The sequence below is a fragment of the Eufriesea mexicana genome, unplaced genomic scaffold (genome assembly GCF_001483705.2).
Source record: "Eufriesea mexicana isolate 0111107269 unplaced genomic scaffold, ASM148370v2 scaffold5767, whole genome shotgun sequence".
Classification (NCBI taxonomy): domain Eukaryota; kingdom Metazoa; phylum Arthropoda; class Insecta; order Hymenoptera; family Apidae; genus Eufriesea; species Eufriesea mexicana.
In genome coordinates, this window is record NW_016913695.1 from 597176 (window position 1) to 623407 (window position 26232).

At 29.7% G+C, this 26232-nt stretch overlaps 5 protein-coding genes across 8 annotated transcripts; 3 read left to right on the forward strand and 2 right to left on the reverse strand.

The window, feature by feature from the left end:
• Positions 1–448: 448 nt before the first annotated feature.
• On the forward strand, positions 449–6526 carry LOC108552239 (alpha-N-acetylgalactosaminidase). Of its 2 annotated transcripts, XM_017906676.1 has the most exons (12): positions 449–502; positions 1059–1220; positions 2395–2569; positions 2645–2819; positions 2893–2987; positions 3055–3414; positions 3491–3655; positions 3737–3825; positions 4697–4750; positions 6002–6106; positions 6220–6388; positions 6458–6526. In XM_017906676.1, the coding sequence occupies exons 2-11, from the start codon at positions 1060–1062 to the stop codon at positions 6302–6304; spliced, it is 1464 nt and encodes a 487-aa protein (XP_017762165.1). In that variant the 5' UTR covers positions 449–502; position 1059; the 3' UTR covers positions 6305–6388; positions 6458–6526. The 2 variants fall into 2 exon arrangements, with proteins under 2 accessions (XP_017762165.1, XP_017762164.1); XM_017906675.1 differs by lacking the exon at positions 449–502 and having other exon boundaries at positions 713–1220.
• On the reverse strand, positions 6420–9891 carry Pfas (phosphoribosylformylglycinamidine synthase). The gene is made up of 12 exons (XM_017906593.1): positions 9623–9891; positions 9389–9530; positions 9165–9315; positions 8680–9070; positions 8509–8621; positions 8166–8426; positions 7990–8063; positions 7752–7908; positions 7346–7668; positions 6974–7210; positions 6762–6887; positions 6420–6671 (listed from the first exon to the last, which is right to left on the reverse strand). The coding sequence occupies exons 1-12, from the start codon at positions 9889–9891 to the stop codon at positions 6420–6422; spliced, it is 2496 nt and encodes an 831-aa protein (XP_017762082.1).
• Positions 9892–10864: 973 nt separating this feature from the next.
• Positions 10865–14859, reverse strand: LOC108552195 (mediator of RNA polymerase II transcription subunit 25). 3 transcript variants are annotated; one of them, XM_017906610.1, is made up of 14 exons: positions 14738–14859; positions 14607–14652; positions 14390–14517; positions 14088–14307; positions 13428–14022; positions 13002–13342; positions 12704–12888; positions 12479–12641; positions 12207–12398; positions 11909–12103; positions 11551–11736; positions 11395–11454; positions 11192–11305; positions 10865–11078 (listed from the first exon to the last, which is right to left on the reverse strand). In XM_017906610.1, the coding sequence occupies exons 1-14, from the start codon at positions 14857–14859 to the stop codon at positions 10935–10937; spliced, it is 2691 nt and encodes an 896-aa protein (XP_017762099.1). In that variant the 3' UTR covers positions 10865–10934. The 3 variants fall into 3 exon arrangements, with proteins under 3 accessions (XP_017762099.1, XP_017762100.1, XP_017762101.1); XM_017906611.1 differs by having other exon boundaries at positions 10935–11078; positions 14390–14514; XM_017906612.1 differs by lacking the exon at positions 11395–11454 and having other exon boundaries at positions 10935–11078; positions 14390–14514.
• Positions 14860–16104: 1245 nt separating this feature from the next.
• bora (aurora kinase A activator-like protein bora) lies at positions 16105–18101 on the forward strand. Its single transcript, XM_017906594.1, has 6 exons — positions 16105–16377; positions 16504–16792; positions 16854–16939; positions 17018–17206; positions 17285–17501; positions 17587–18101. Exons 1-6 carry the CDS (start codon positions 16105–16107, stop codon positions 18099–18101), a joined length of 1569 nt encoding a protein of 522 aa, XP_017762083.1.
• Positions 18102–20315: 2214 nt separating this feature from the next.
• Positions 20316–25899, forward strand: Mcr (macroglobulin complement-related). The gene is made up of 6 exons (XM_017906728.1): positions 20316–20441; positions 20612–20784; positions 20954–24986; positions 25048–25241; positions 25316–25596; positions 25679–25899. Exons 1-6 carry the CDS (start codon positions 20418–20420, stop codon positions 25879–25881), a joined length of 4908 nt encoding a protein of 1635 aa, XP_017762217.1. The 5' UTR covers positions 20316–20417; the 3' UTR covers positions 25882–25899.
• Positions 25900–26232: the final 333 nt, after the last annotated feature.

The following is a 26232-nucleotide window of genomic DNA, read 5'->3' on the forward strand; positions in this document are numbered from 1 at the left end:
AGTTGTGTTGCTGTAAAACTGATGGAAATCAAGAATTTTAAATAAGGATTGCTTTTTAAACGCTTTTCTGCTTCTTACAAAATGATTATTTTTTATAACAATTTAGAAATAGCTAATAAAAATGTTACGTAATCCATCATTGTTTAACAAATATGAGATAAAGATTTGTACATATTTTATAAGTTGTTTCTTCAACCATTTTGTAGACTAATAATAATTGAATTTACATACTATATGTTATGATCGTCCGCCTCATATTGAAATCTATACGTCTCATTATTTCTTTCAGTCACTGAAATGTCAAGTTTATAGTCCTCTATGCGGCTCATATACAAGCATTTCTAATGTGCTATAATTTTGAAATTAGTATTTGTCAAGGTTTTCAAAAATAATATAATAACCATTCATCCACTTAATTACCGGATTGTTACGCCGCAACTGTTTTTTTTGCTTTCTGATTATTATATTTCCAAAGAATCAGTTTTCTCAGTTTAAATATTTGGTACAGTATAATGATAATTTATAAAATTGAAAATAAATAAAGATAGAAAAAATCTATAGAATATATTCCGTGACGAGGTTAAATACTACAATCATTGTTCGAAGTAGTCGAAAACAAAATAGATTCTTAGGATAAAATAGCTACGATTGTCTTTGATAGGCGTAATTGTATCGTAATAGTTACAACGCCAATGTGTAAGTTAGCATGCGAAGCAACTCGTTATGTGTATGAAAGGAAATCAATGTTCACACTACCGAACGGCAGTGATTGTGTGTAAAAATGAAATGGGGCATTGAGTGAAAGTACTCTTGGCTTGGAGGTCTTATATCAGATCAGTCTGCCAACAGCCGTGCAGGATGTGGATGGAGACTTTACTTTGCTCTTAGTGAACAGATCTCTTATCGACTCCGACGGAGTTTATTCTTTTTTATTAAATTATCCAGATTTGCCTAAATTATGTTACCGGAATCATAGGATCAGAGATAATCAGTGTTTAGTGTTTTGTAAAATTGGTGAAAAGTTTTGAATAGTTAGAGAAAAACGTGTGTTTTTGCAGAATGTTGCAGATAATATGGATATGGTGTTTGGTTGTGTCAGTGGCAGATTTGACATTGACCCTTGACAATGGTTTGGTGAACACGCCACCCATGGGTTGGCTCGCTTGGGAAAGATTCAGGTGTAATACAGACTGCAAAAATGATCCTGATAATTGTATCAGGTGAGTGTTGTTCTTTGTATCATTTTTTATAAATTTCTTAAAATTGAAACTTGAAATTATTGTATTTAACATTTATATATGTATGAAAGACTGGAGCATTATTTGTTCTCTATTTAAATATTTGATAGTATAATGTGATACTTGAGAATAAAGTGAAACTTCATTAGCATCTTTGTTATATATCTCTTTACCTGTAGATTAATATTACAAATTCCAATTGTTCATGTTAATTTGAAAAATATAATTTTCTATAATGTTTTATAGATTTTTTGGCTTACAAGCATACAAAATTTAAAACATTTCCAACTTTTTGTAAGAAACAAAATAAGAAGCTAAAGAGTAAATATCTTATAAAATATGTTAATACTTTTGTGGATATAAAGAAATAGTTAATATTTTTATGAATGTAAAATATTATTATGTATTTATATGAATGTGTAAAAATCATAAAATAATACTTTAGTATCTTAGAATATGTTAAAAAGATATGGATAAAAATTTTATATGTTCATAAATACAATAAGCATTTTCCTTTTGATATAAATAAAATTCTTTTGTTTTAAATATTTGTTTAGAATTCTTAATACACTATTAATTTTATAGCAATTTATTAACAGTATCCTAATTTTATTTTGTATTGTGTATTAATTAAATTTTTTTAATTATTTATTTAAGATTATCATTTATATATTCAAAGTTGTATAATTTTCTCTTCATTTATATCAATTTGTTTATGATTATTATGTTCAGTAATAAATTATTCATTACTAATCATTAATAGTAGTAAAATATTAAATAAATATATAAAATATATAAATATTAGAATTATAAAATGAAAAATGTAGTTATTTATTTCATATATTTTATACCAATTAAAACAAATACATATATGAATCATATATCTTTTAGAATGACTCTTAATAACTTAATTTTAAACTATGTCTTGAACATTATATAAATTTATATTTTTATATAAGATTTTATTATCAAATTATTAATAAAAAAGCAACATTTTTTGAAAGATTTAATCTATTCAATGAAAGAAATAATCCGTTCAAGCAATTGTACATGATTAACTGCAACATTTTAAGCAGCAAATTATATTCTTGGTCAGTTTAATAATTATATTACATTTATAAAAAATTGTAAAAAGATGTATTTTCATACTTTATAGTGATCGGCTCTTTCGCACAATGGCAGATATTGTTGTAGACGAGGGATATGCTGCAGTTGGGTATGAATATATCAATATTGATGATTGTTGGTTAGAAAAAGACAGAGATGTTAATGGTCAATTAGTGCCAGACAGACAAAGATTTCCATATGGCATGAAAAGCCTTGCAAATTATGTAGGTTTTTATATATCATTAGAATCTTTTGTTATGAAAGTGAAACATTTATTTTGTTCTGCTTTTATTATATAGATTCATTCAAAAGGTCTCAAATTTGGAATTTATGAGGACTTCGGTAATTATACATGTGCTGGTTATCCTGGAATATTGGGACATTTGGAAACTGATGCATTTACCTTTGCATCATGGGATGTTGATTATGTAAAATTAGATGGATGTTATTCCCTTCCTTCTGAGATGGATAGAGGTACAATTAAATCAGTTGATAATTACATCTTTATTTGAAAAGTTTTATATTTATAGTTTATACAAAATTATAGGATATCCTGAGTTCGGATTTTATTTAAATCAAACACGACGATCAATGGTATATTCCTGTAGTTGGCCAGTTTATCAAATTTATGCTGGCATGCAGGTTAGTATCATTATAACATTATTAGATATTTAAAGTTATAAATTTCTAAGTTGTACAACGTTTTTAGCCAAATTACACTGCCATAACAGAACACTGTAATCTATGGAGAAATTTTGATGATATACAAGATTCATGGAATAGTTTAGAAACTATTATAGATTATTATGGAAACAATCAAGACTCAATTGTACCAAATGCTGGCCCCGGCCATTGGAATGATCCCGATATGTTGATTATCGGGAATTTCGGACTGAGTTATGAACAGAGCAAAACGCAAATGGCATTATGGGCAATATTAGCGGCACCTTTATTAATGTCTGTTGACCTACGAACAATTAGACCAGAGTACAAAGCTATTTTACAAAATAGAAAAATTATTGCTATAGACCAGGATCCATTAGGTATACAAGGTCGACGAATTTACAAAGTTAGTAAACTTATTTTTTATATGAATAATAAACATTAAATGTGATGAATATATTTTAATTTCTTTATAATTTTAGCACAAAGGTATTGAAATTTGGGCAAGACCAATAACTCCCGTTTATCAGAATTACTTTTCTTACGCCATAGCGTTCGTCAACAGAAGAACGGATGGTACACCATCCGATGTCTCTGTTACATTAAAAGAACTTGGATTACAGTATTCTGGAGGATATAATGTAGAGGTATGTATAATTATAAATCTAACACAAACTTCTTTTGATAGTCATTAAAATAACGTTTAAAATAACTATTTGTATTTTTAGGACTTATATGAATATGTGAATTACGGTATTCTAACGCCACAAACAAAAATAAAAGTTAAAGTTAATCCTTCTGGAGTTGTGATATTACGGTGCGATTTATATTTAGAAGAAACTTTTGATACAAATCAATTTTCACAATATACGCCATCGAATCAATTATTTAAAGTTAGACAAAATTCATTTAAATAATACAATTTAAGTATTGACAATACATATATATATGTATATATATATATTGTAATACTTGATAAAAGAACGTTACCATCTTTGTTAAGAGAGTAGAAAATAAAAAATTTTATAATCTATAATACTCTGTTGTATGTTGAACAACATCATATAGTTTATTTAGAAAATATAAAAATTCGTTGAATTAATTTTTTGTTACGCACCACGCATATGCGTTGTCAAAAATGCGTTGCCACGGCGAAGTGGTATATTTCCAACTGAAGGGCTTCCAAGGCATCTGCCATATTTGTGAACATCGTTCAGGATGTGGCATCATTGCCAAATGTCGTCCATCCCTCGAGCAAATACCAGCAATCCCATCTGCAATGAATCATAAATATTGTATCTTTATAGAATAAATTGCATAATGTAACCATCTGTATTATATCCATTGTTAATCTTTTATTTGTAATATTTTTAACTATTTTACACATTTTGTTTCTAAGCCCTTTTTATCCAATTATAAATAATATCTTTAACTCAAAACAATTATAAAAAAATATCTTTAACTCTTTAAATTAGTTTCAACACTAACTAAATACCGAGAAAGAAAGGGACCATAAAAAGATTTCCTTTTAAAAGATGAAGAAGCTTTTTTGAACTGTTTAATCTACATTAATAATTAACAATGAAGATAATAAAGTTAATTATGTTATGTAATTCATTTTGTATATTGTTAACGTTACATCCTATCTAAGAGAAACATTAACCAAATATTACCTATGCTTCCATTAGGATTGTATGGATATTGTTTGGTAGGATTACCATAATCATCAGTATACTTAATAGGTAAGCAATGACTTTCTTTTAATATCTTTAAAATCTTATTATCCTTAAATGTAAATCTCCCTTCACCATGTGCAACCCATACACCTAAGACACTGTTTTCCATTCCACTTAACATAATTGAGGGTGATTTATCAATTTTGACGGTGCTCCAACGACATTCGAATCTTTCTGATATGTTATGGTCTAGGAAAATGTCTGGTTCCCCTGTGTTAACTGTAACAAAAAAACAATTAAAAATGATCATTGTATTTAATAATTTTGTAATATATTCTTTTTGTAATGTAATAATACCGTTTTCATTTCCTATCCATCCCAATAAAGACATTAATTGACACCCATTGCATACTCCTAAACTGAATACATCTTTTCTAGAAATAAATGCTTTTAATTGTTTTTGAAGAGACGAATGGAATATAAGGCTCGCTGCCCATCCTTTAGCAGAACCCAAAACATCTGAAATTAATTTAATTTAATTATACTTTATTCTCTGTTACCTCGCAAAATGAATATTGATTGATTTAATAATTTACCTGCATAGCTGAAACCACCAGGAAATATGACACCTCTGAATCTATCAAATGTGATTTTATTCTGTAACAAATCTTGCATTGTCACATCCCAAACTTCAAAACCAGCTTGCATTAAAGATGCTGCCATTTCTCTATCACCATTTATACCTTCCTCTCTTATTACAGCAACCGCAATTTTCGCTGTAGAAATAACAAAAACTGTAAATTAGATTCAACAAAATATTAACAAATTTTACATTTATCAAATTTTTACTAACAAAATAAATTTCTTTGAACTGCAATAGGTCTTGAATCAGGATTAAAGCTTAATTTATAGGCTGGTGCAGTTCTATCTTTTAGACTACTGAATTCTTCAAGTGCACATTCGACATTCATTTGTCGACGTTCTAACTGGTAACTGGTTTCTTCCCAGAGACTCATTAATGATAAGACTGTTGAATCCACAACCGTATTTCCTAATACTTGCACTATTACCTAAGAGTATCCATGATATAAATAATTTTATAAATTACTGCAAATATGTATAAAATACAAACTTTCGATAATAATCCAAAACCTTCTGATTGTCCAATTACAAAAGCAGGTACACCAAAATTCTCAAACCTATTCAAAACATCATAATGATTTTTTTCATCAATTTCTAATATCCATCCTACTTCTTCAGTAAACAATATTTCAATGGGAGATGCTGATTTATGAGTAATATTTATATTTATTCCAGATATACCAGCAAAACACATTTCAAGCAAGCACGTAATAAGTCCGCCATCACTAATATCGTGACCTGCCAATATCTTTTCTTCTGTTGTAACAAAAAAGATTTCAAGTTAGTAATTTTTTTCACTAAAATATTAAAATAAATTTTATAAGTTATTTTGATTACTAACCCACCTGCAATTAAATTTTGCATAACTATGAAAGCTTTTTTTAATATATCAGGTTGTTGTACATCTGGTACTTGATCTCCAAGGAATTTATAAACTTGAGCCAAAGCTGTGCCACCAATTCGACTCTGTCCATTTGACAAATCAACAAATACTATGTAACTACATTTTCCAGTTTCAGGGCCTTTTAAATCAGGTGTCACTACCTGTAACAAATATAAAACGTAAGTAAATATAAAAATGAAAATAAAATGATTACAAAAATGTTTTTTCATTTACTTGTCGAATATCAGGACAAGGAGCATAGCAAGATACCACAAGTGTCCCTGGTGCTTTGACAACATCATTTCCAATTCGTGCAGCCATACTGAGAGAATCCTTTCCTCCATCAATTGCAATTCCTAATTCTTTCATAATCGAACACATAGCGAAACATGCATCATATAAAGTGGCACCTTCGCCTGGTAATTTAGCAGCCCACATCCAATTTCCACTGCATTTAACATCCTAAATACATAAACTATAAATTATACAAAAGATAATAATTATATAATATTAGTTAAACTGTTTGTTAAATTAATATGTATAAATTAATACCTTTATATCTGAAATGCGTGCAAAAACTAAATTACTCAATGCTTCAGCTACAGTCATGCGGGCTCCAGCTGCTGGATTTACAAGACCCTTTATTGGTTGTTCTCCAATAGAAGTTGCTATACCAACCTGTAAAATGAGCTGCATTTATGTATTTTTCCTTTCCTTTTTTTTATTAAATCCATATCTTTTATTTATTTATTTCTATTTTTTACCATAGAAAAATGAGAAATTCCAGTTACAGCAACATCAGCAAGAGGTGTATGAAGGGGACCAACACACTGTTGTTGTGCTATTAATCCAGTAACACAACGATCAACTTTGTTAGTTAAGTATCGTTTACTTGCTACCGAAGGCAATCGTAGAACTCTTTCCAAAGCAGCTTGTACAGTTAAATCTACTGGCAATTTAATAGTAGGTAATTGAATTATTTGTCTTTGAAGATTAAAAGTCTGTAAAAATATACAAAAATTACTCGTTAAATATTATTAAATTTTTAATAATTACATAATTTTTCAATAATAATATTATTGCTAAATTGTTAAAATAATTGTTAAACTTAACTTCTGAGGCATTTTTCCAAGTACTAATTTTAAATCTAAGTCAACTGGATTCTTCATTTTATATTTATAATTCTCATTCAGATATTTTGATGAATCACAATCATTCTCTTCTGAAAGAATAATCTTTCCATTTCCTGTAACAGTTCCTACGAAATTAATAGGGCATTTTTCTCGTGCTGCTATATCTTTAAGTAAATCACTATCTTCTGGTTTACAAAGAATGGCGTCATTTTCTTGGTATTCAGCACCCCATAATTCCAAAGTATTGATACTTGAATCGCCTAATTCAAATTTCTTTGTGAATATCACCGCACCTGCGGGTTCTACTAATTCTTTTAGAACATTACCTAATATAATTTCAAAGATCAATTAATGAAAATATTATATCACTATCTATAGTTACATTTTAATTTTTGTTTAATATTTTTACCATTGCCTCCAGCTCCTTGATCATGTATACTGAGTATTGGATTTTGTTGCCCCATTTCAGCACAAGCACGAACAACTCTATTTAATTTTTGCTCCATTTCAGGATCGCCTCTCTGTACTGCTCCAAAATCTAATTCTAATTTATTATCTCCTTGCACCTAACAATTCTTAGTTTTTAACCAATCGTTAACAAAGTACAGAATTAATCTGCAATATTATTCTTTAGTATATAAAATTACCTCAATAGAACTAGCTGAACCACCCCCAACACCAATCCTATAAATGGGACCACCAATTTTAATGACTTCCATACCTAATGCATAATAATCTTTAATTCTTTTCATATCATATGTATACATATACGTGCATATGTACGCATACACATTACATTATTAGAATTATAATTTTTATTGACCTTTTTCTGGTGGGACTTTTTGAGACATATCAGTATCCATTGTACCCAATCCCCCACTAAACATTATGGGTTTGATCCATTCTCGACGTATACCAATTTCATCCGTCATACCAAAAGAACGAGCAAAACCAGATATGACTGGTTCTCCAAACTTATTACCATAATCAGATGCTCCATTACTAGCTTCAATAATAATTTCTAATGGGGAAACTATATTGCTAGGATATAGTACATTTGTTTCTTCCCATGGTAAATTGTACTCTAAAAAAATATTGGGTATTTAATTAAGACAGTACATTTTTCTATTTCTGTAAAATTAAGTAAGATATACAACAATACAAACCTGGAATGCATAAGTTACCAACTGAATAACCAGCTGTTCCAGCAATATAATATCCTCCTCTACCAATCCCTTGAATATCTCTCAATCTTCCACCAGTTCCAGTTGTAGCTCCACTATAAATATTTATAGAATGTATTATAATATTTCTAAGAAGTTTTAAAAGTTATTTACCTAAATGGAGCAACTCCAGTTGGAAAATTGTGAGTTTCTGCAGTGAATATCAGATCTTGATTTACATTTTCCAAATGAAAAGGACTACATGTAAATGTCTTGTTTGGCCGTAGAACTTTTGTTTGGTAACCATTAATTGCACTACTGTTATCACTAAACTTAATTGTATTATTTGGATTAGAGTATTTTTGCGTTCCTATAATCATATCGATTAAAGATTCCTTTATTTCTTCACCATCAACTATGATTCGACCCTTAAAAAACCAATGACGACTATGTTCACTATTAGATTGTGCTAAATCAAAGCACTCTACACTAGTTGGATTGCGCTTTAATTTGTTGAGAAATAAATCTGTGTAAAAATCTAAGTCCCAAGTATCAAATGCTAAACCTAATTAAAATTTTTTAAAGTTATTAGAAATGAAGGTTAATACTTTTTTTTAAGTAGTTATAGTATTTTACTATGTTTTATTACGAATATATACCTAATTTTAAGTTTACTTTTTCTAATGCTACTCTTCCCTCTTCTAAAACATTAACATCAAACCAATTTTCTGGTCTAAACCCATGATCAAATGTTTCTATTGGTTTTATGTATCTACATTCAGTCATTTTATCATGCAGTGAATCTGTTATCTGAATAAAGAAATAAATGTTAAAGGTGTATATTACTTATATTAAATAAATATTATTATAACTGTTTACACACAGCATCTTCAACTTCTTTTTCGATTACTCCATTGTATTTAATATAATATCTAATTGCTACTTCAATTCTTGTTATTTTATTTAAGTGTATAGATTTACAAATTGATACAGCATTGACAGAGAATGCTGTAGAAAAATTTAATCTGTAATAATATAAAAATTTTACAATTTATATTTTAAATAATATTGTTAAATAATGTAAAATAATTAAGTAATTTTTTAATGTTTATCATACCTTGGTCCAATTTCAATAAGTAGATAGTTGTTTGAATTTTCATCAAATGTACTTGAACTCTTCAAACTATGTAACTCTAAAGGGGGAGTTAAGATCCACTTTAAGGTTTTTAATTCTTCTTCATTCAAAGGTTCTTTAATTTCAATATAATAACACAATTCAGTTTCCAAACCAGTAATTAAATGTGTTATTTGAGTAAGATTCTTAAATTTGTTTTTAAGATGACCACATTTTAGGCCAGGTACTTTGTAGAACCTTATAATATCCATGATATAAGAACTAAAAATCACAGAATAATGAAATGTATAAAAAAGTTAAAAGACACAGCACAAAGTAGAAATATTAGTAACTGATTAGATTTATTCAGACCCCCTAGTAGATTAATAAACAAGTCAATGAGTTATCTTACTTTATCAGTATAATAATTGCAAAATAAAATGCTTGTGTTACAATAACATCAGGAAGTATAAGATGAGATCAAAAGGGCATCTTACTTAGTAGTATTGTATCTTTACTGAAATTATATATTTCATTATATTTGTATGTTACTTTTGTATATTTATTATAATTAAAGAAATTATGTATTTACATTATAACTTTCAAAACAAATTTATTATCATACTAATAATTACAAATAAATGAAAAAATATATTTTTGAAAGCAGAGAAAAATCTTACACATAAAATTGCATTAAAAAATTTTAATAATACAAAATATTGAATATAAATAAAATCATATTTTATTATGCCTTACTTTATTTTTGATTATTAACTTAAATTTCAAGATATTTTGTTATCAATTTTATTATGAATTTGAATTATATATGATTATAAATTACATGCTACGATAATAATTGAAAATAAAATTACTTACTACCAGCAACGTTTTATTTACAGTATTACAAATATAATATTAAGGACTTCAGCTTCTATTCTTTCAAGCAATCGGTATCTCGCATGTTGTCATGAAGCTATTAAAATTAATGGAATGCCGCATAACCTTGCCGTATCTTTACACGTGTTATTTTATCCGCTGATAATAATATTATCTTCTATTTTCTTACGGAAATCTTTGTTACTTCCACAATGGACTTTTTTCTAAGAAATTAACCTTATTTATAAAAATTAATATATTTCACAAATCATATTAATTCACATAATTATATATAAATATAAAATTTAAGTTACATGCATGGATTTATAGGTCCTATTGAGTGCATTGTTTACACCTTAAAATGTGCTGCCATATAATTTATTTTAATATAATATTTACAGTATAACAACTTTTGTAAAAAAATATTTGTCTATATTATCTATCCAAGAAAATCATAATTAGAGACATCCTCAAATTGTTGATTTTGTGGATTACCAGGAGCCATGGGTCGTGTTGTCATTTGTCCTCGGGGACCAACCATTTGTGGCTGTAACCCAAGTACTTGCCTATACGGAGGCTGTGGCTATAAAATTCAAAACATTTCCATTTAAAAATATAATTAAATTTAATTAAAAAAATAATTAAATCTTATTATTAAGTACAATTATTAATTCAAAAGTTTATGATAATCCATACTTGTTGCAACAAATGTCTAAGGCCCATATTCGAAACAGGCCGCATCAATCTTGGAGCATTTGCTTGCTGATTCGTCATACTGGCAGGATTCAGAGCTCTTTGTGCTTGTTGAGCCTGTAACAAATTTTATTCATTTATTTCGTTTCTTCTTCAGCGTGAAGCTATACAACTGAATGTATGATAACTTCTAAAAAACAGTTCACCTCCAACTGTTGTTTATATTGCATTTCCTGTTGCTGTGCTACTTCTAGATTCTGTTGAATCTATAAAGTTAATTATATTATGTGAATTCTGTGAAATTTATTTTAGTACGTGTTTTGTTTTTTTTTCGTATTTTGTTGTTATATTTATTAGCTTACATTTACTTCCAGTTGCGACTTATATTGCGCCTCCTGTTGTTGCGCAGCTTCTAACGTTTGCCGTAGGTGTTGAATTTTTAATAAATTTTGATGCCTAGCTATTTCTATGTCATCAAATGGTGGTCTTTGTTGTCCTATCATCGTACCAGAAGCTGGAGCCACTTGGGGACCAGAAATACCACCACTCTATCAGTGTATCAATAAAATGAATTCTTTACTTTCATCATATCTATGTATATCTATGTAGTATTTATTAATATACCATTTATTTCTAATTCCCAATTATTTAGATATTATTTTTGTAATATTAATCGTTTAAATCCATTTACTTTTATTGTACATTTCTGGCAAGTTTTACCTGCATGTTTATTTGATTCTGTGGACCAGCAGATGAAGTTAATGTTTGTTGTGGAGCATTTGTAGAAACTACATTTTGAGTTATTTGACCTCCTCCCATAGCTATAGTATTTGTTTGTGACATAAGTATACCTCCTTGTGAAGTACCTGTAGTAGGCATTGAACCAGTTATTGAATTTCCTTGAGCAGCGCCAGCCTGAAATATTATGTTTTTAAATACTTTTGAAAATATATAAAATATTTTATATTAAATAATTTATTTTTTTAATTAATCTGATTAATATTAAATTTTCACTTACTTGTCCCTGTCTCATAGAAGCATGTGATGTTTTTTGTTGTTGAATTACTTTTCGAAGACGATCTACAAAACCTGTCTGATCATTTGGAATAAATCCTAAATACGTTCTTCTTTCGGCCGTATAAAGTAAAATAAGTACTTTTATGTCGCAAGCCGCAGTTGCTTGTAAGAAAGTAAAATGAACACATCCCGCCTGAAATATTGGTTTTATTAATAATTAAAAACTCTTTACCGATATTATTATGTAAAAAGTAAATGGTCCATTATACTAACGAATCCTGAATTCATAACTTTCGTTAATGACTCTAGTGCTTCACAAGGTGTTGGATGAAACAAAACAGATTTAGAATTTTTTAAATAAGATCCACCAATATTTCCTATTAATTGCTTGGGCATCAATTGCATGATTAATTTCTGAGGCCATGTATCGGCTTTTCTAAAATGTATTAAATTTTAATCGTAATATTTTACGATTATATAATATTTGCGAAAACTTACAATTCTGGGTCTCCGTCCTTGGAATTCGCAGAAACTTGACACGGAAGATGTCTAGTTTGTTTCTGTGCATCTGCAGGTGTTTTAGCTTTTTCAACCCATTCAATAATACCTTGCCATATCGTTTGCCTTTCACGTGGTGTGCTAATTTGTGGTCCTGGTCCTACTGTACCAGCGGTTACATTACCCTTTAATAATTACATTAATATGGTTTATATCTTTTCTTTATCATTTAAACACAGTATTTCTTTCTATTTATACATAGTTTAAATAACACAAAAGTATTATTAGGAAATATTACCTGTGTCTGAGAATGCGTTACTTGTTGTTGAGTAACCGATGATACAGATGCCTGTGTCTGAGAAGCTGTAACTGTTTGTGGTACTTGTGTTGGCACCGACTGACTCACACAGGATACCGTTAGTTGAGGTCCAGCTTGCCCATGCGTTGGTTGAGCTGTTATTGGCATTGAAGCTTGTTGCTGTACATTTTGTTGTTGTTGTTGTTGCTGTTGCTGCTGTAATTGCATTGTTAATCTCAGCTGTTGTTGTTGAGTTAATTGCTGCTGCTGCTGCTGCTGCTGTTGTTGCTGTTGCTGCTGTTGTTGCTGTGCATTGGCAGCCATAACATTGCTATTACTTACTGAAGATATAAAACATATATTAGAACACTAATTTTCCAAATAAAGATATTTAATAAAATTTTACGAAGCGTTATTCATTTTTACCGTCCATCCTTTGTCCAAATGGAGTTACATTGAGTCCAATTGAAGGAGGTGGTTGGTTTAATTGTGCTATTAAAGCACTACCTTGCGTATTTGCTGGACCAGTTGTTCCCGGTGTTACAAAAGGTCTCCACCTAGTATGACCTGCTCTTGCTGTTACACTTGGATGATAAGTTGGTGGAGCAGATATTTGAGGATTGTATGGAGGCCGTCCAGCATTCAGTGCAGCTGCTAGTGGTACTACTGCTTGATGAACTGAAGTAATATTTTGAGGAGTTTGATTCCTGAATGGTGGACCTTGAGATTGAGTTGGTTGTGCAATACTTTGTTGAACTTGATTCGTATTTGGACTATCATTGCTCTGCAATGGACTCAACGGAATTTGAGCAGCAGTGCCTGGTGTAGTATGAACAGCTCCACCAATTGATGGGCTAACAGGCCTTTCTTTTAAGTTATAGTTACGTAAAAGAACCAAATGTCGTGGATCTTTAGCATAATTTTTGGTCTGAGATGATTGAAGATCTCCTCCAGCCTTTTCAAATAATTTAAATAAAGTAGGTATTTTTCTGGGTGATAATATGGAAAGATTAATGTTCCTCTGAAATAAGAATTTTTTTTTACAGATTCAATTTGTAATTATTTGAATTATTAAATCTAATATACCTCTTGATAGAGAGTAGCCAATTGTTCTATGGTGTGTCCAGCAAATTTATATGATTCCTGTATGACTGTTTGATATGGAGGAGAATTACAAATCAAAATACAATGTTTCTGTGATGCTGTATTTGGCTCTCGCCGTAATTGTAGATCTTCAAAACATTGTAACCCGGTTGCCAGACCTTCTCCAATATTTGCAAAACATTCTCCTTTTCCACCAACCATTCTGTTCAAAAGAAGATATTACCAATATTTAACATGATTAAAAACTTTGTTACTAATTAAAAATTGGTAAAAGTCTTACTTACTCTAATTTATCTAAAATAAGTAGTAATTTATGAGGGTTTGCATATGGTCCAAAAGTTTCTGTACATGGTGCTGGTAAACAATCAGCAGCATGGTATACTACTATTCCATATAACGTTGTACTATTCTGCTAAAAAGTGACTTTTGTTGTTAGATATGAGAAATAAAAGAATACTTTAAAAAACAAAAACATTTAAAAATTAAAAAATATTATTTTACCTCAGAAACATATTCTCTATCTTCAATACCACCTTGACTAAAATACCTATATGATATATCTTAAATTAATAAGCACTCATAAAGAAATTTAGAAATATTCAATATAATTTAATATAAAAACAATAACTTACTCAAGAGTAGGAATAAGATAATTTGTTTTCAAGTCATTAAGATAAGCTCCATTAACAGCTGTTCCTTCAATCACAAAAATCACATCGGCTTGTATGCCATGTTCCGTAGGACCAGCTACCATTTTTATTCCACTCTAAAGTAATATTACAAAATGAGTAAAAAGGTTATAACAAACAGTATAACATTTTTAACATAAATAAAAGCAATATATAAATTATAATCATAACTTTATAAAATTTTATTTTACTAAGATATAAATAGTATTTCCATAATAAAATTATTTTTAAATGTCTAAAATAATAAGATTTACTTTTATTTAATTTTCTATTTATACTAATTGTAAATTATATTAATAAATAATGTGAAACTTACAAAAAATTTACAAAATAAATATTGACATCGATGGTTATAACTGCATACTTATTACTAATATTAAAATGAAAACTTGTAAAATATTATAGCTAATTGTTTTTCAAGCAACTATCGACAAAGTCATAGTTTTATGTATAGTTATTCACTATGTGTAAGTTTCACAAATATTACACGAGTTTATCATATCACTTCACCAATCTAAAATGAAGCAAAATACCCGATAATATTAATATTTTACTATTATTGAATGGTACATACTACAACGTTTAAATGTAAAATGGAACAAAACTTATATCATTCTAAATTTATATCACTAACTTAGTAATAGAAATTTAGTGAATATAATCATGTATGCAACATAAATAATAAAATTATTATCTTATTTAAAATAATAGACTTCCAAATTTATGTATATATATTTAACAAAGAAAATTCAGTACAACATAAATTAGTAAAATAGTTATTTTAAATATAATTAAATTAAAATAGCTAAAAGTTGCTAGTCTGAAATAAGTACCAAACTAATATTGATAACCAAACATTGGTAGTTCAATCATTTCTAGTATATTCATTGTACATGACTGTGTCACGTGATTATATCGTTGTTTTAAAATAATTTAAATTGTAAACAAGTTCGTAAATTATGGCAATATAATTATTAGAATGAACAATTTCTATACAAAAGGAAGATCGGATAATTTGATAAAAAGAAACTTTCACATATTTGTACCATTTTTATATTTTTGAAGTCACGAATTACAAAAACGAACTTGAAAAAGACGTTAAAAGATCGGCAGTAGGAAATGTAAGTTTCTTAAACAAGTTATAGATCTATTTCAATTAAAAAAATAATGTGTTATAAATTATATAAACAATCATATTTCAATTATCTCTTATAATGAAAGTGTAAAAAATGATTTTCAATGTATATGTAAATAATTGCAAATAATTAAAATTCAAACCGAATGTAATGAATTATTACAGTTACATTGGAATGGAGCAATTGAAATGGACAACGCCAATGAAGAATGGGAACGAACGAGAAAATACAACTAATAGCCCTATAATATATAAAACTCCTGTAAAACAATATGAAACAAATTTAAAACATACAACATATCAAAGTAATATGAGTTGCTTTAATGTTCTTCCAAATCACATTACACCTCCATCAGGTTTAACAAAATTTATAGCAAGAAATCCATTTGAAAGTGATATATCTAACAGACTACATTTATCTGTGATTAGCCCAACTGTATTCAGTAAGGTAAGTTTTTAGGATAATTATAAGAACTAAAAAATTTAATTCATTAAAACAAATACAGGTAATGGAATTATTTTTTATATTTTTGTGTAATAGTTCATAGAATACAATTGTTAGTAATATTTTCAGGTTTCAAATTCATCTCAACACTCTTCAGAGTTTGCATGGAGTGTAGATGAACTAGCATTAATACAGCCGGCTAAAATAGAAGAGTTTCCTATGCAACAAATACATTGTATAGATCCAGAAACTGAAATAAAAGCTCAAGCAGCTATTGATCAATTTTTTAATGAAAATGAAATAATTCCAAGCCCATGGGAGATAAACAGGAAAGAGATAAGGACAAAAATTGAAGTGGATACTCCTGTAAGAGCCACCAGTGACTTGAATTCAGAGTCTTCAAAATCAAAGAAAGATGGTATTCATTGTGAATATTAAAGAAATATATTTTTCATATTTTAATTTTGATTTTGTTTTAGGCTGGAGTCAAACAATATTAACATTTCCATCTGAATTACCATCTCATGTTATGGAAATTCTGAAACCTTACTTTACATTTATTCAGGTAAATGCAAAGCTATCATTATTTAACTTATTTGGGTGTAATACTCTTGTTTCAAATCTTCTGTTACTCTGTTTTTAGGAACAAAATGTTGAGAGTGATGATGCAAATTCCAGTAACAATTCTTTAAGACGAAAATTGTTTTTTAATCATGAAGATTGTATAGATAATGACAAAGACTGTTTATTCCCAGTAGAAATAAATGAATCTTTAGTATTATCTTCTAGTCCTCCACAAAGTGGAATGTTACTTCATGGTACACCATTAAAAGTAAGTAACACCATTTGTAATTAATTTTGTTAATCTTACATATGAAAATTTTGAAATGTAGCCAAGTTGTTTCTTCAGCAATCACCAAATGGGAACTGTTATCATGATATATCACAAATTAATGTAAGAAATTTATCACCCACTAATATATCCCCTATACATAGTACCATAAACATGTCGTGTGAAAGTATAAAATCTCGATCTCGTTCGGTTGTTCGCTTAAATTTTACTGCGGATATGAGTATAGATCAGTCTAATATAAAGCATAAAGAATTAACAGATAACCATTCTATAGGTAAATATTTCACATTAATAATGCATTTACTAAAATACTATTAACAACATTATTTTTTATAATAATTGTATATTATATTTTTTAGATCGGTCTTTTAATAAAATAAATGCAGAGGAAAAGGTTGACAACATTTTAAATTTGGAAAACAATTCCATGTGTATCCAAGTTGATACCCTTGCAGAAATAAAAGTTCTAGAAAAGAAATCAACTCAAACTGAATACAATTACGAGAATAGAATTTTAGAATTGAAAAATCATAATGCTGAGAGCACGTTTAAAAACTTGACTGATTCATGCAAGATGAATACAAACGAAAATAGCATGTTCCAACAGACCAACGCAATTCTAGGTATTTCCGATCAACAAAGTGGTTCGAATTCTGTACAAGACGCAGGCTATCAAACTTACAGTATGAGCAATACAACGAATGTTATTGATAGCTATAACAGTTCTCCGGTGAAGCAAAAAGTTTATCGAAGAGATCGAATTTTAATGACTGATGATGAATTTCGTTTAGCTGATTGGAAAGAAAACGTGAAGAATATATTTAGTTCTACTCCATCACGGTCAAACAGAAAAAGAAATAATGATATATCTTAGATAATTTTTTTTATATAAGATTATATATAATCCAAAAATATTAATTTTTGGGTATGAAATTAGAACAAATAATTTACTTAAACATTTAGAAAAAATGTAAGGTACAATTTTGCATTTATAGTTAAGAATAATATTATTTTTCATATTGACGATTTTATTTTACCATATCGACATGTTTTGTTTTTTAGTTAAAATTTATAACATATAGATTTTAATATATAACAAATAATTAAATTTCCAGCTCTCCACTGCCGTTTATAATCTACAATATTTTTAATGGTATGAATTTAAGTATTATGTATTTAGAAATACATTAGAAACGAATACGAATATGTAATTCTGTTACATTTTTTGCAAATTCTACAAACCGATTCAAGATCGAAAAAGTAACGGATAAGAAGATATAAAAAGGAATTATATTATTTTATGACAAATATCGATTCGATGTGAAATGTATTAATCATTGGTTGCAATACTTATAATGAATGTATATAATATTTAAATACCTATGAGAAACGTTCATTATACAAATTAAACTTATGTCTATAAATTTAAATGTATTCTTCATTTTGATTACGTGTCGTACTGAGAATCTAGCGAATTATAAACTTTTTGATTCAATTGTTTTCATCATTTTTTCAGATAAATATTTAACTTACTTTCGCCTACAAAATTTTAAGTATAAAACGATCTTGTTAATTATCTTTTGTCCCCTTTCGTTTATAAAAAATATTAAGTAAAATTTTTCGTTAATATGAACGCAAATTTTAAAGCCTGCATTCCCGTTAGAGATAAGAAATTATATATTTTAGAAGTATTCATTAATTCTGTCAGCATATACGCTGAGAAATTGCAGAAAATCCTCCCTAATGAATTAGGCGTCGATCTACAATTTATCGACATGCCATTGTTTCGAATATTTCAAAGTGATTTTCTCTTAACCAAACCAGATAGATCAAAAGAAATAATTCGTGGATATGGAATGCATACCGTAGACTTTAATGTCGGAAAAGTATATTTGTTCACCAGGAACTCCAGCGAACTAATAGAAAAAATGCGATTGAAACCATTGTTATTGGATGTATATAAAATCAAAGAAATCCTTATTTGTCCCGAAGAAGTAATGAAGGATCCGCTAGGAAAATCAGTAATTCCAATGCCAGGTTGTCTCTGCGATCATATGACGATGGCAAGCAATGATGTATACCATCTACCAAAATCATATGAAATAAAAAATACTTTTGGTCTTGTTGACGAGGAATATAATCCGACTGGTTACATAAGTATTTTCTTTAGACTGACTTGTTTTGGAACATATACGATTAATGCTTTTTCAATTATGGGAAAAAAATTATTATTTAAGAATACCGGTTCATTTAATGAATTTTTGTGCACTAAAGTTCCGTATCCGAATGAGGATGAAAGAAGAGCGGCAGAAGCGAGTACAAAATTCTGTTTGCCTCAAAAAATATTTGAGGAAAGTGAATTAGATACTCCTCCGAGGCCAATAAACATAGCTGGTTTGGTATTGATTTGTAAAGAACTACAACAAAAAGATGGATATCCTCCAAATATAATTCCACCGAATTATCCGCCAAAAATTCCGAACATAGAAATTGAAGAAATTAAATTTGATGTTGAAAGAACTCGACGGAAAGGATTCAAAAAAGTGGTTCAAGAAGAATCTGACATTGTTATCAATCGAACGTTCATTACAGAACATAGAACATGTATTAATGTTGGGTGCGCTGGTAATATTTGCACAGGACAATAATAATGATTACGTTATTAATATTTAATGACAATGAGAACAATGAAGAACTAAATTTGATATAAATAAAAAGAATATCCTTATGCGAAAAAACGTTAAAAAGAATATAGAAAAAATATACATATTAAATTTATATGTATTAATTTACTCCTTTTTAACTTAAAATAAAAAATATATTTTTATGTATTAATTTAAAAATGTAACGAATAATCACATTTTATTATATGAAATAAAAAATAAAAAGTCAACGAATGAAATAAATTAAAGAAACAAAAGTTTCGTAATAATTAACAATGTAGTACATAAACAGTTTCTAAAGATGTCGCATATATAGGTAGGTATTACCTCCTCTCTTAAGCTATGTATGCATAAGTCACTTTCTGTGACGAACCAAATACAGTGGAGTGTATGTAAGTGACCACTCCTAATCATGAATTCTTTTTTGATGCATGTTCGACGAATTTAATATTTAAAAGAAAAAGTTTTTTAATTTTTCGAATGCATAAGTGTGTATCAGTGGATATCAACTGTGATATGTAGATTTGATGAAAAAAAATAATTCATTCGAGGTAAGTGAGAGTGGAATACTAGTCAGTTAATGTGTATTTTGGGCGTTGACCGCTGGTTTTAATCACAGTACACAACACAACAGTTTCTTTCTCAACTCTATTTTTATGAAAAAATGAACCTTTTCATTTGGTGTAAAGTGTCATATATAGTTAATTGTTCTATATTGTAGAAAATGTTGATCTGGATTTTCGCTTTAACCTTTGCTTGCGGGAATGGTCAGTTTTCGCAAGATTCAACTGAATCAACGCGCATTCCTTGGAATCGATTCGACGATAAAGATCAAACTGGATTCGGGTTACGAAATTCTGGAAACCCAACAGACAGTATTATAATAAAAGAGGCGTAAGTTTTATAGATAATAAAAAAATAAGAAACAATTAAAAATATCAACATACTACATTAAATTTGTTTTCAAAATAAATGATTCATATGTATAATATTTAGAAAAATTCACTTAAATTTATTAAAAATATAACAATTCTGAAATATTTTTGTATAATTATTTTTATAGTACTTACTTTGTGGTCGCATCTCGAATGGTTAGACCAGGACAGATTTATCGATTAGATGTGAATGTTTTATATAGTCCATTACCAATGGTGGTACGTGCATCCATTCAGAAAAATAGAGTAGAGATAGCAGCAGATTTTCAAGAAGTAAAGGAAGGTATACCAGAAACTTTAATGTTGAGATTACCATCTACATCTGTCGATGGAGAATATAGATTAAAAGTGGAAGGAACATATAACAGCTTAACTGGTGGTCAAGCGTTTTCAAATGAAACCAAACTTACATTTTCACAAAGAGCAATGACCATTTTTATTCAATTAGATAAACCTGTATACATGCAAGGAGAAACTGTACGATTCAGAACTATACCAATAAATACTGAACTCAAAGCATTCAATAATCCTATAGATGTTTATATGTTAGACCCTTATAGAAGAATAATGAGAAGATGGTTAAGCAGACAGAGTAATTTAGGAACAGTATCTTTATCATATCAGCTTTCTGATCAACCAGTTTTTGGAGAATGGATTATACAAGTGATAGCTCAAAGTCAAGTAGAAGAGAAAACTTTTTTAGTTGAAGAATACTATCAAACACGTTTTGAAGTTAATGTTACAATGCCTGCATTCTTTTTTGATAATGATCCATACATATATGGTGTAATCCAAGCAAATTATACTAGTGGAGCACCAGTAAGAGGAAACTTAACTTTAAAAGCACAGTTTAAACCACTAGATAGAACATACACAGAATCTACTTCTGAACCAGCAGAAAGATACTTCTATTTCGATGAGTATTATCCTTCGTGGTTGAAAGTATCAAATTATTTTGAAAATAAGGTGCCTGTGTTGAGATTTTTTAATGGAACGTATGATTTCCGATATCCAATGTCAGAATTGTTAAATTTTGTACCAAGTGCAAGTGGTGTAGAAGTCACTATAACTGCAACAGTTGGTGAAAGATTTCTAGAAGAAATAATTACAGGTTATTCTACAGCTCGTATTTTTAACTCTACTACAAAAGTACGATTTTTAGGTGGAACACCACAAGTTTTCAAACCAACAATGCCATTTACTTTAAATCTAGTTGCGTCATTCCATGATAATTCAGCATTGAGACCAACACAATTAAAAGGAGCTATAATGGAAATTCGTGCGGATATAGAAATGAAAACAGGTGGCCGCCGAACATTAGAAACTCAGTATTTAAAACATTCGTCAGACAATGAAGGTATTTGGTCTACCAAAATCGATTTAAGAAAGCAACTTGGACTTGAGCATAATATGGATCATGCACAACAGATTCTTAACGACATCTCTTCTATGAAGGTTTTCGCTTACCTGACTAATGGAGAAGGTTTTAAGACACAAGCTGAATTATTATTATTGGCTTACGAATCGCCGAATCAACAACATATAAAAATCTCAACGTCCACAGAAAAACCTAAAGTTGGAGAATATATGATATTTCATATTCAAACAAATTTCTATATTGATACTTTTAATTATCTCATTATGGCAAAAGGTAATATACTTTTAACTGGACAAGATAATATGCAACACAATATAAAAACGTTTGCTGTTCCTCTAAGTGCAGAAATGGCTCCTGTTGCAACTGCAGTTGTATATCATGTTGGACAATATGGCAATGTAGTAGTAGATTCTCTAACTTTTTCAGTAAATGGCATTTCACGTAACAATTTCACTGTATTCATTAATAATAAAAAAGCCAGGACAGGTGAAAATGTTGAAATAGCTATTTATGGAGAACCAGGTGCATATGTTGCTCTTTCAGGTATAGATAGGTCTTTCTTTACAATGCAAGCAGGAAATGAATTAACATATGCCAATGTCATATCAAAAATGGCTCATTTCGATGAAGATACAAATGGAACTCACTCTCATACTTGGTTGTTCCATGAAGGTGATCCAGATGAAGTTGTTTATTTTCCATCTTCAACTTTTGGTATAGACGCAAATAGAACGTTTGAATACATTGGATTAGTAGTCTTCACAGATGCCTTTGTCTATCGAAGACCTGACAATTGTGATATAACTCAAGGATATGGTGAATGTCTCTCTGGGAAGTGTTATAGACTAGACAAGAAATGTGATGGAGTATACGACTGCGATGATGGCACCGATGAGACAGCCTGTGAATATAAAAATGTTACCGACATAGCATTGTTCAGAAAATGGCGATTTAACAGACTACAAAGACAATACGAAAACGTTTGGTTATGGAGGGATATCAATATAGGCCCTCATGGTAGACATATTTTCAATATAAATGTGCCAAGAAGACCAGTTCATTGGATGGTTACAGCATTTAGTATGTCTCCCAGCATGGGTTTTGGTATGTTGCCAAAAGCCATTGGATATATGGGAGGTTTGTCTTTCTATATTAATGTGGAAATGCCTAGTCACAGTAAGCAAGGAGAGCAAGTCGGTATCCGCGTCTCTGTTTTTAATTATTTGCGTCAAAATATAGAAGCTGTAGTAATTTTAGCTGGTTCCAAAGACTATAAATTTGTTCATGTTGAAGATAACGGTATTGTACAATCATATAAACCACGTACGTCTTTTGGTGAACACCAGTTTTTTATTTGGATCCCTGCTCAGGATGCTGCTATTGTATATCTACCTATTGTACCAGTAAGACTTGGAGATATTAAAGTACATATTTATGCCACTACTGTAATTGGAAGAGATTCAGTTACTCGTAATTTACACGTGGAAGCTGATGGTCTTCCTCAGCATAGGCATCAGTCTATACTACTTGACCTTAGTAATCGTGCGTACGTATTTCAATATATGCACGTTAACATCACAGAGACACCTATTATACCTTATGATGAAAAACGTTACTATGTATTCGGGTCAAACAAAGCAGTAATAAGTTTGGTTGGAGATGTTGTTGGTCCTATTTTTCCAACAATGCCCGTTAACGCCACAAGTCTTATGGATCTGCCTATGGACTGTGCAGAGCAAAATATGTTTAGTTTTGCTGCCAATTTGTACACAACATTGTATATGCGTTTGATTAATCAACGTAACAGGACACAAGAAAAGGAAAGTTTCTATTACATGAATATTGGTTATCAGAGACAACTTTCGTTTATGAATCCCGATGGATCGTTCAGCTTATTCCGCAGCGATTGGAATCAGTCTACTTCGAGCGTTTGGCTAACAGCATACTGCGCTCGTGTTTTACAAGAAGCACGGTTTTATGAATGGGAGAACTATCTTTATATCGATCCCGAAGTAATAGCTCAGGCTGTATCTTGGTTACTAAAATATCAAACACCTGAAGGATCATTTTATGAAATTGCATGGTTACCTGATCGTAAAATGAACAGTTCTCTAAATTATGATAATGATATAATAGCACATAGAAATATTAGTCTTACAGCTCACGTTTTAATCACATTGCAAAGTGTAAAGGATTTGCCTGAGGGTTTAGGAACTCAAGTTGCTGTAAGTGCAATTAGTGCAGTCAAATGGTTGGAAAGAAATCTAAAGTTATTGGAGGACCGTGGAAAACCTTACGAAATAGCGATAGTATCGTATGCTCTGTTATTGGCAAAAGCTTCTACAGCTGGACAAGCCTTTAATATATTAACTAGACATGCCCGTAGAGAAGGGGGATTAACTTATTGGGGCAGAGAACAAGTACCTCTTCCTCCTTATAAGCTAGAGAATCAAAAACCATTTCTCCTTCCACGTTTACCGTACATGTACGACTCAGAAAATATCGAAACCACTGCATATGCTCTTTTAGTGCACGTTGCTCGACAAGAAATAATGATAGAGCCTATAGTAAAGTGGTTGAACGCTCAGAGATTAACAGACGGTGGTTGGGCTTCCACGCAAGATACTGCATGGGCGATGAAAGCGTTAATGGATTATACAGTCAGATCAAGAATTCGAGATGTTAGTTCATTGACTGTTACTGTGGAAGCCACAGCTCTTCCAGGACAGACTAAAACATTATTTGTCAATGATAATAATCTTGCAAAGCTTCAAACAATAGAGGTGGGTACATATTTGAAAAAATGATATATTTTTTTAATTAATTTCTATTTTATGATTGTAGATACCAGAAGCATGGGGAACAGTGAGAGTTCAAGCAAAAGGTGCTGGATATGCAATTCTGCAAATGTCAGTGCAATATAATGTAGATATTGCAAAATTCCAAACACAACCACCAGTTAGGTCTTTCGATCTGGTTACCAGAGCAAATTTCCATGGTAGAAATCAATCTCATATTTCGTATCTTAGTTGTCAGAGGTATAATATCGATATTTAAATATGGTAACTTATTTTGTTTAATATTTGCTTAAACTTACTGACTTTTTTCACAGGTGGATAAATACAAATGAATCTTCGCGTTCTGGAATGGCGGTGTTAGATGTAGCTATTCCTACAGGTTATATAATTCAACAACAGACATTGGATAGATACATCCGATCGAGACAGGTAAGGAATCTTCAGAGAGCGCGATTTCAGGAAAGAAAAGTACTCTTTTATTTTGATTACTTGGATGAAGAAGAAACGTGTGTGAATTTCACGATAGAGAGATGGTTCCCAATTGCAAATATGTCACGATATCTTCCTATTAGAGTTTACGATTATTATTCTCCAGGTAAATAATCGTAATTAAGTTAATTTAAGTTATTAAGATTTTAATAAAAGTTATGTATAAAATATTTATTATGTCTTTTCAGAGCGTTTCAACGAAACTATATTTGATGCTCTACCTACTTACACGCTAAATATTTGTGAAGTTTGCGGTAGTTCTCAATGTCCTTACTGTCCGATTTATAACACTGCCACGATGTTGGTTACACCAACAGGTTTTTTGGTTGTAATATCTATCCTGGTTGTCATGATGAGATATTTTCGAACTCGAGAGTTTAGCGTGGGTTAATTTTAATACTTAACATATCCGGGAACTGTTAAGTAAATATCCATGATTTTACATTTTATTCGATATTGCCTTTTCAATTTTTATTTTACAGTATTGTTTTTAAATTTGTTAAATATTTTGGTGCAAAACTGGACTAGTATCTGAAGCAAAATAATTTACAAGTTCCAGTTATTTCAACTAATAATTATTTTCTTTACTATAACATTTTATCCATTTATTTACAAAGAAAAGAAGCCGTCCATTTGTGATTTGTTAACATGTATCAGACACTTTAATCTAGCATACAGGTATAGAAATTTTAGCAAAACAATATTTTTATACATTTTTTAACTTTAAAGCGTATTATGTATT

Excerpts from the sequence above, each read along its gene's own strand:
- bora (XM_017906594.1), top strand. The coding sequence starts at position 16,105 with ATGGAGCAATTGAAATGGACAACGCCAATGAAGAATGGGAACGAACGA. Across the intron at positions 16,940-17,017 it reads CTTACTTTACATTTATTCAG|GAACAAAATGTTGAGAGTGA; the intron begins GTAAATGCAAAG and ends CTCTGTTTTTAG. Across the intron at positions 17,207-17,284 it reads TTCATGGTACACCATTAAAA|CAATCACCAAATGGGAACTG; the intron begins GTAAGTAACACC and ends TTGTTTCTTCAG.
- Pfas (XM_017906593.1), bottom strand. The coding sequence starts at position 9,891 with ATGGATATTATAAGGTTCTACAAAGTACCTGGCCTAAAATGTGGTCAT. Across the intron at positions 9,316-9,388 it reads AAAAAGAAGTTGAAGATGCT|ATAACAGATTCACTGCATGA; the intron begins GTGTGTAAACAG and ends TTCTTTATTCAG. Across the intron at positions 6,672-6,761 it reads CACGCATTTCAGATATAAAG|GATGTTAAATGCAGTGGAAA; the intron begins GTATTAATTTAT and ends TTATGTATTTAG.
- LOC108552239 (XM_017906676.1), top strand. The coding sequence starts at position 1,060 with ATGTTGCAGATAATATGGATATGGTGTTTGGTTGTGTCAGTGGCAGAT. Across the intron at positions 3,415-3,490 it reads AAGGTCGACGAATTTACAAA|CACAAAGGTATTGAAATTTG; the intron begins GTTAGTAAACTT and ends TTATAATTTTAG. Across the intron at positions 6,107-6,219 it reads TGTAACAAAAAAGATTTCAA|GTTGTTGTACATCTGGTACT; the intron begins GTTAGTAATTTT and ends TTAATATATCAG.
- LOC108552195 (XM_017906610.1), bottom strand. The coding sequence starts at position 14,859 with ATGGTAGCTGGTCCTACGGAACATGGCATACAAGCCGATGTGATTTTT. Across the intron at positions 13,343-13,427 it reads ATTTGGACAAAGGATGGACG|TAAGTAATAGCAATGTTATG; the intron begins GTAAAAATGAAT and ends TTATATCTTCAG. Across the intron at positions 12,889-13,001 it reads TAACGCATTCTCAGACACAG|GGTAATGTAACCGCTGGTAC; the intron begins GTAATATTTCCT and ends TAATTATTAAAG.
- Mcr (XM_017906728.1), top strand. The coding sequence starts at position 20,418 with ATGAAAAAAAATAATTCATTCGAG. Across the intron at positions 20,785-20,953 it reads AGTATTATAATAAAAGAGGC|TACTTACTTTGTGGTCGCAT; the intron begins GTAAGTTTTATA and ends TTATTTTTATAG. Across the intron at positions 25,597-25,678 it reads TTACGATTATTATTCTCCAG|AGCGTTTCAACGAAACTATA; the intron begins GTAAATAATCGT and ends ATGTCTTTTCAG.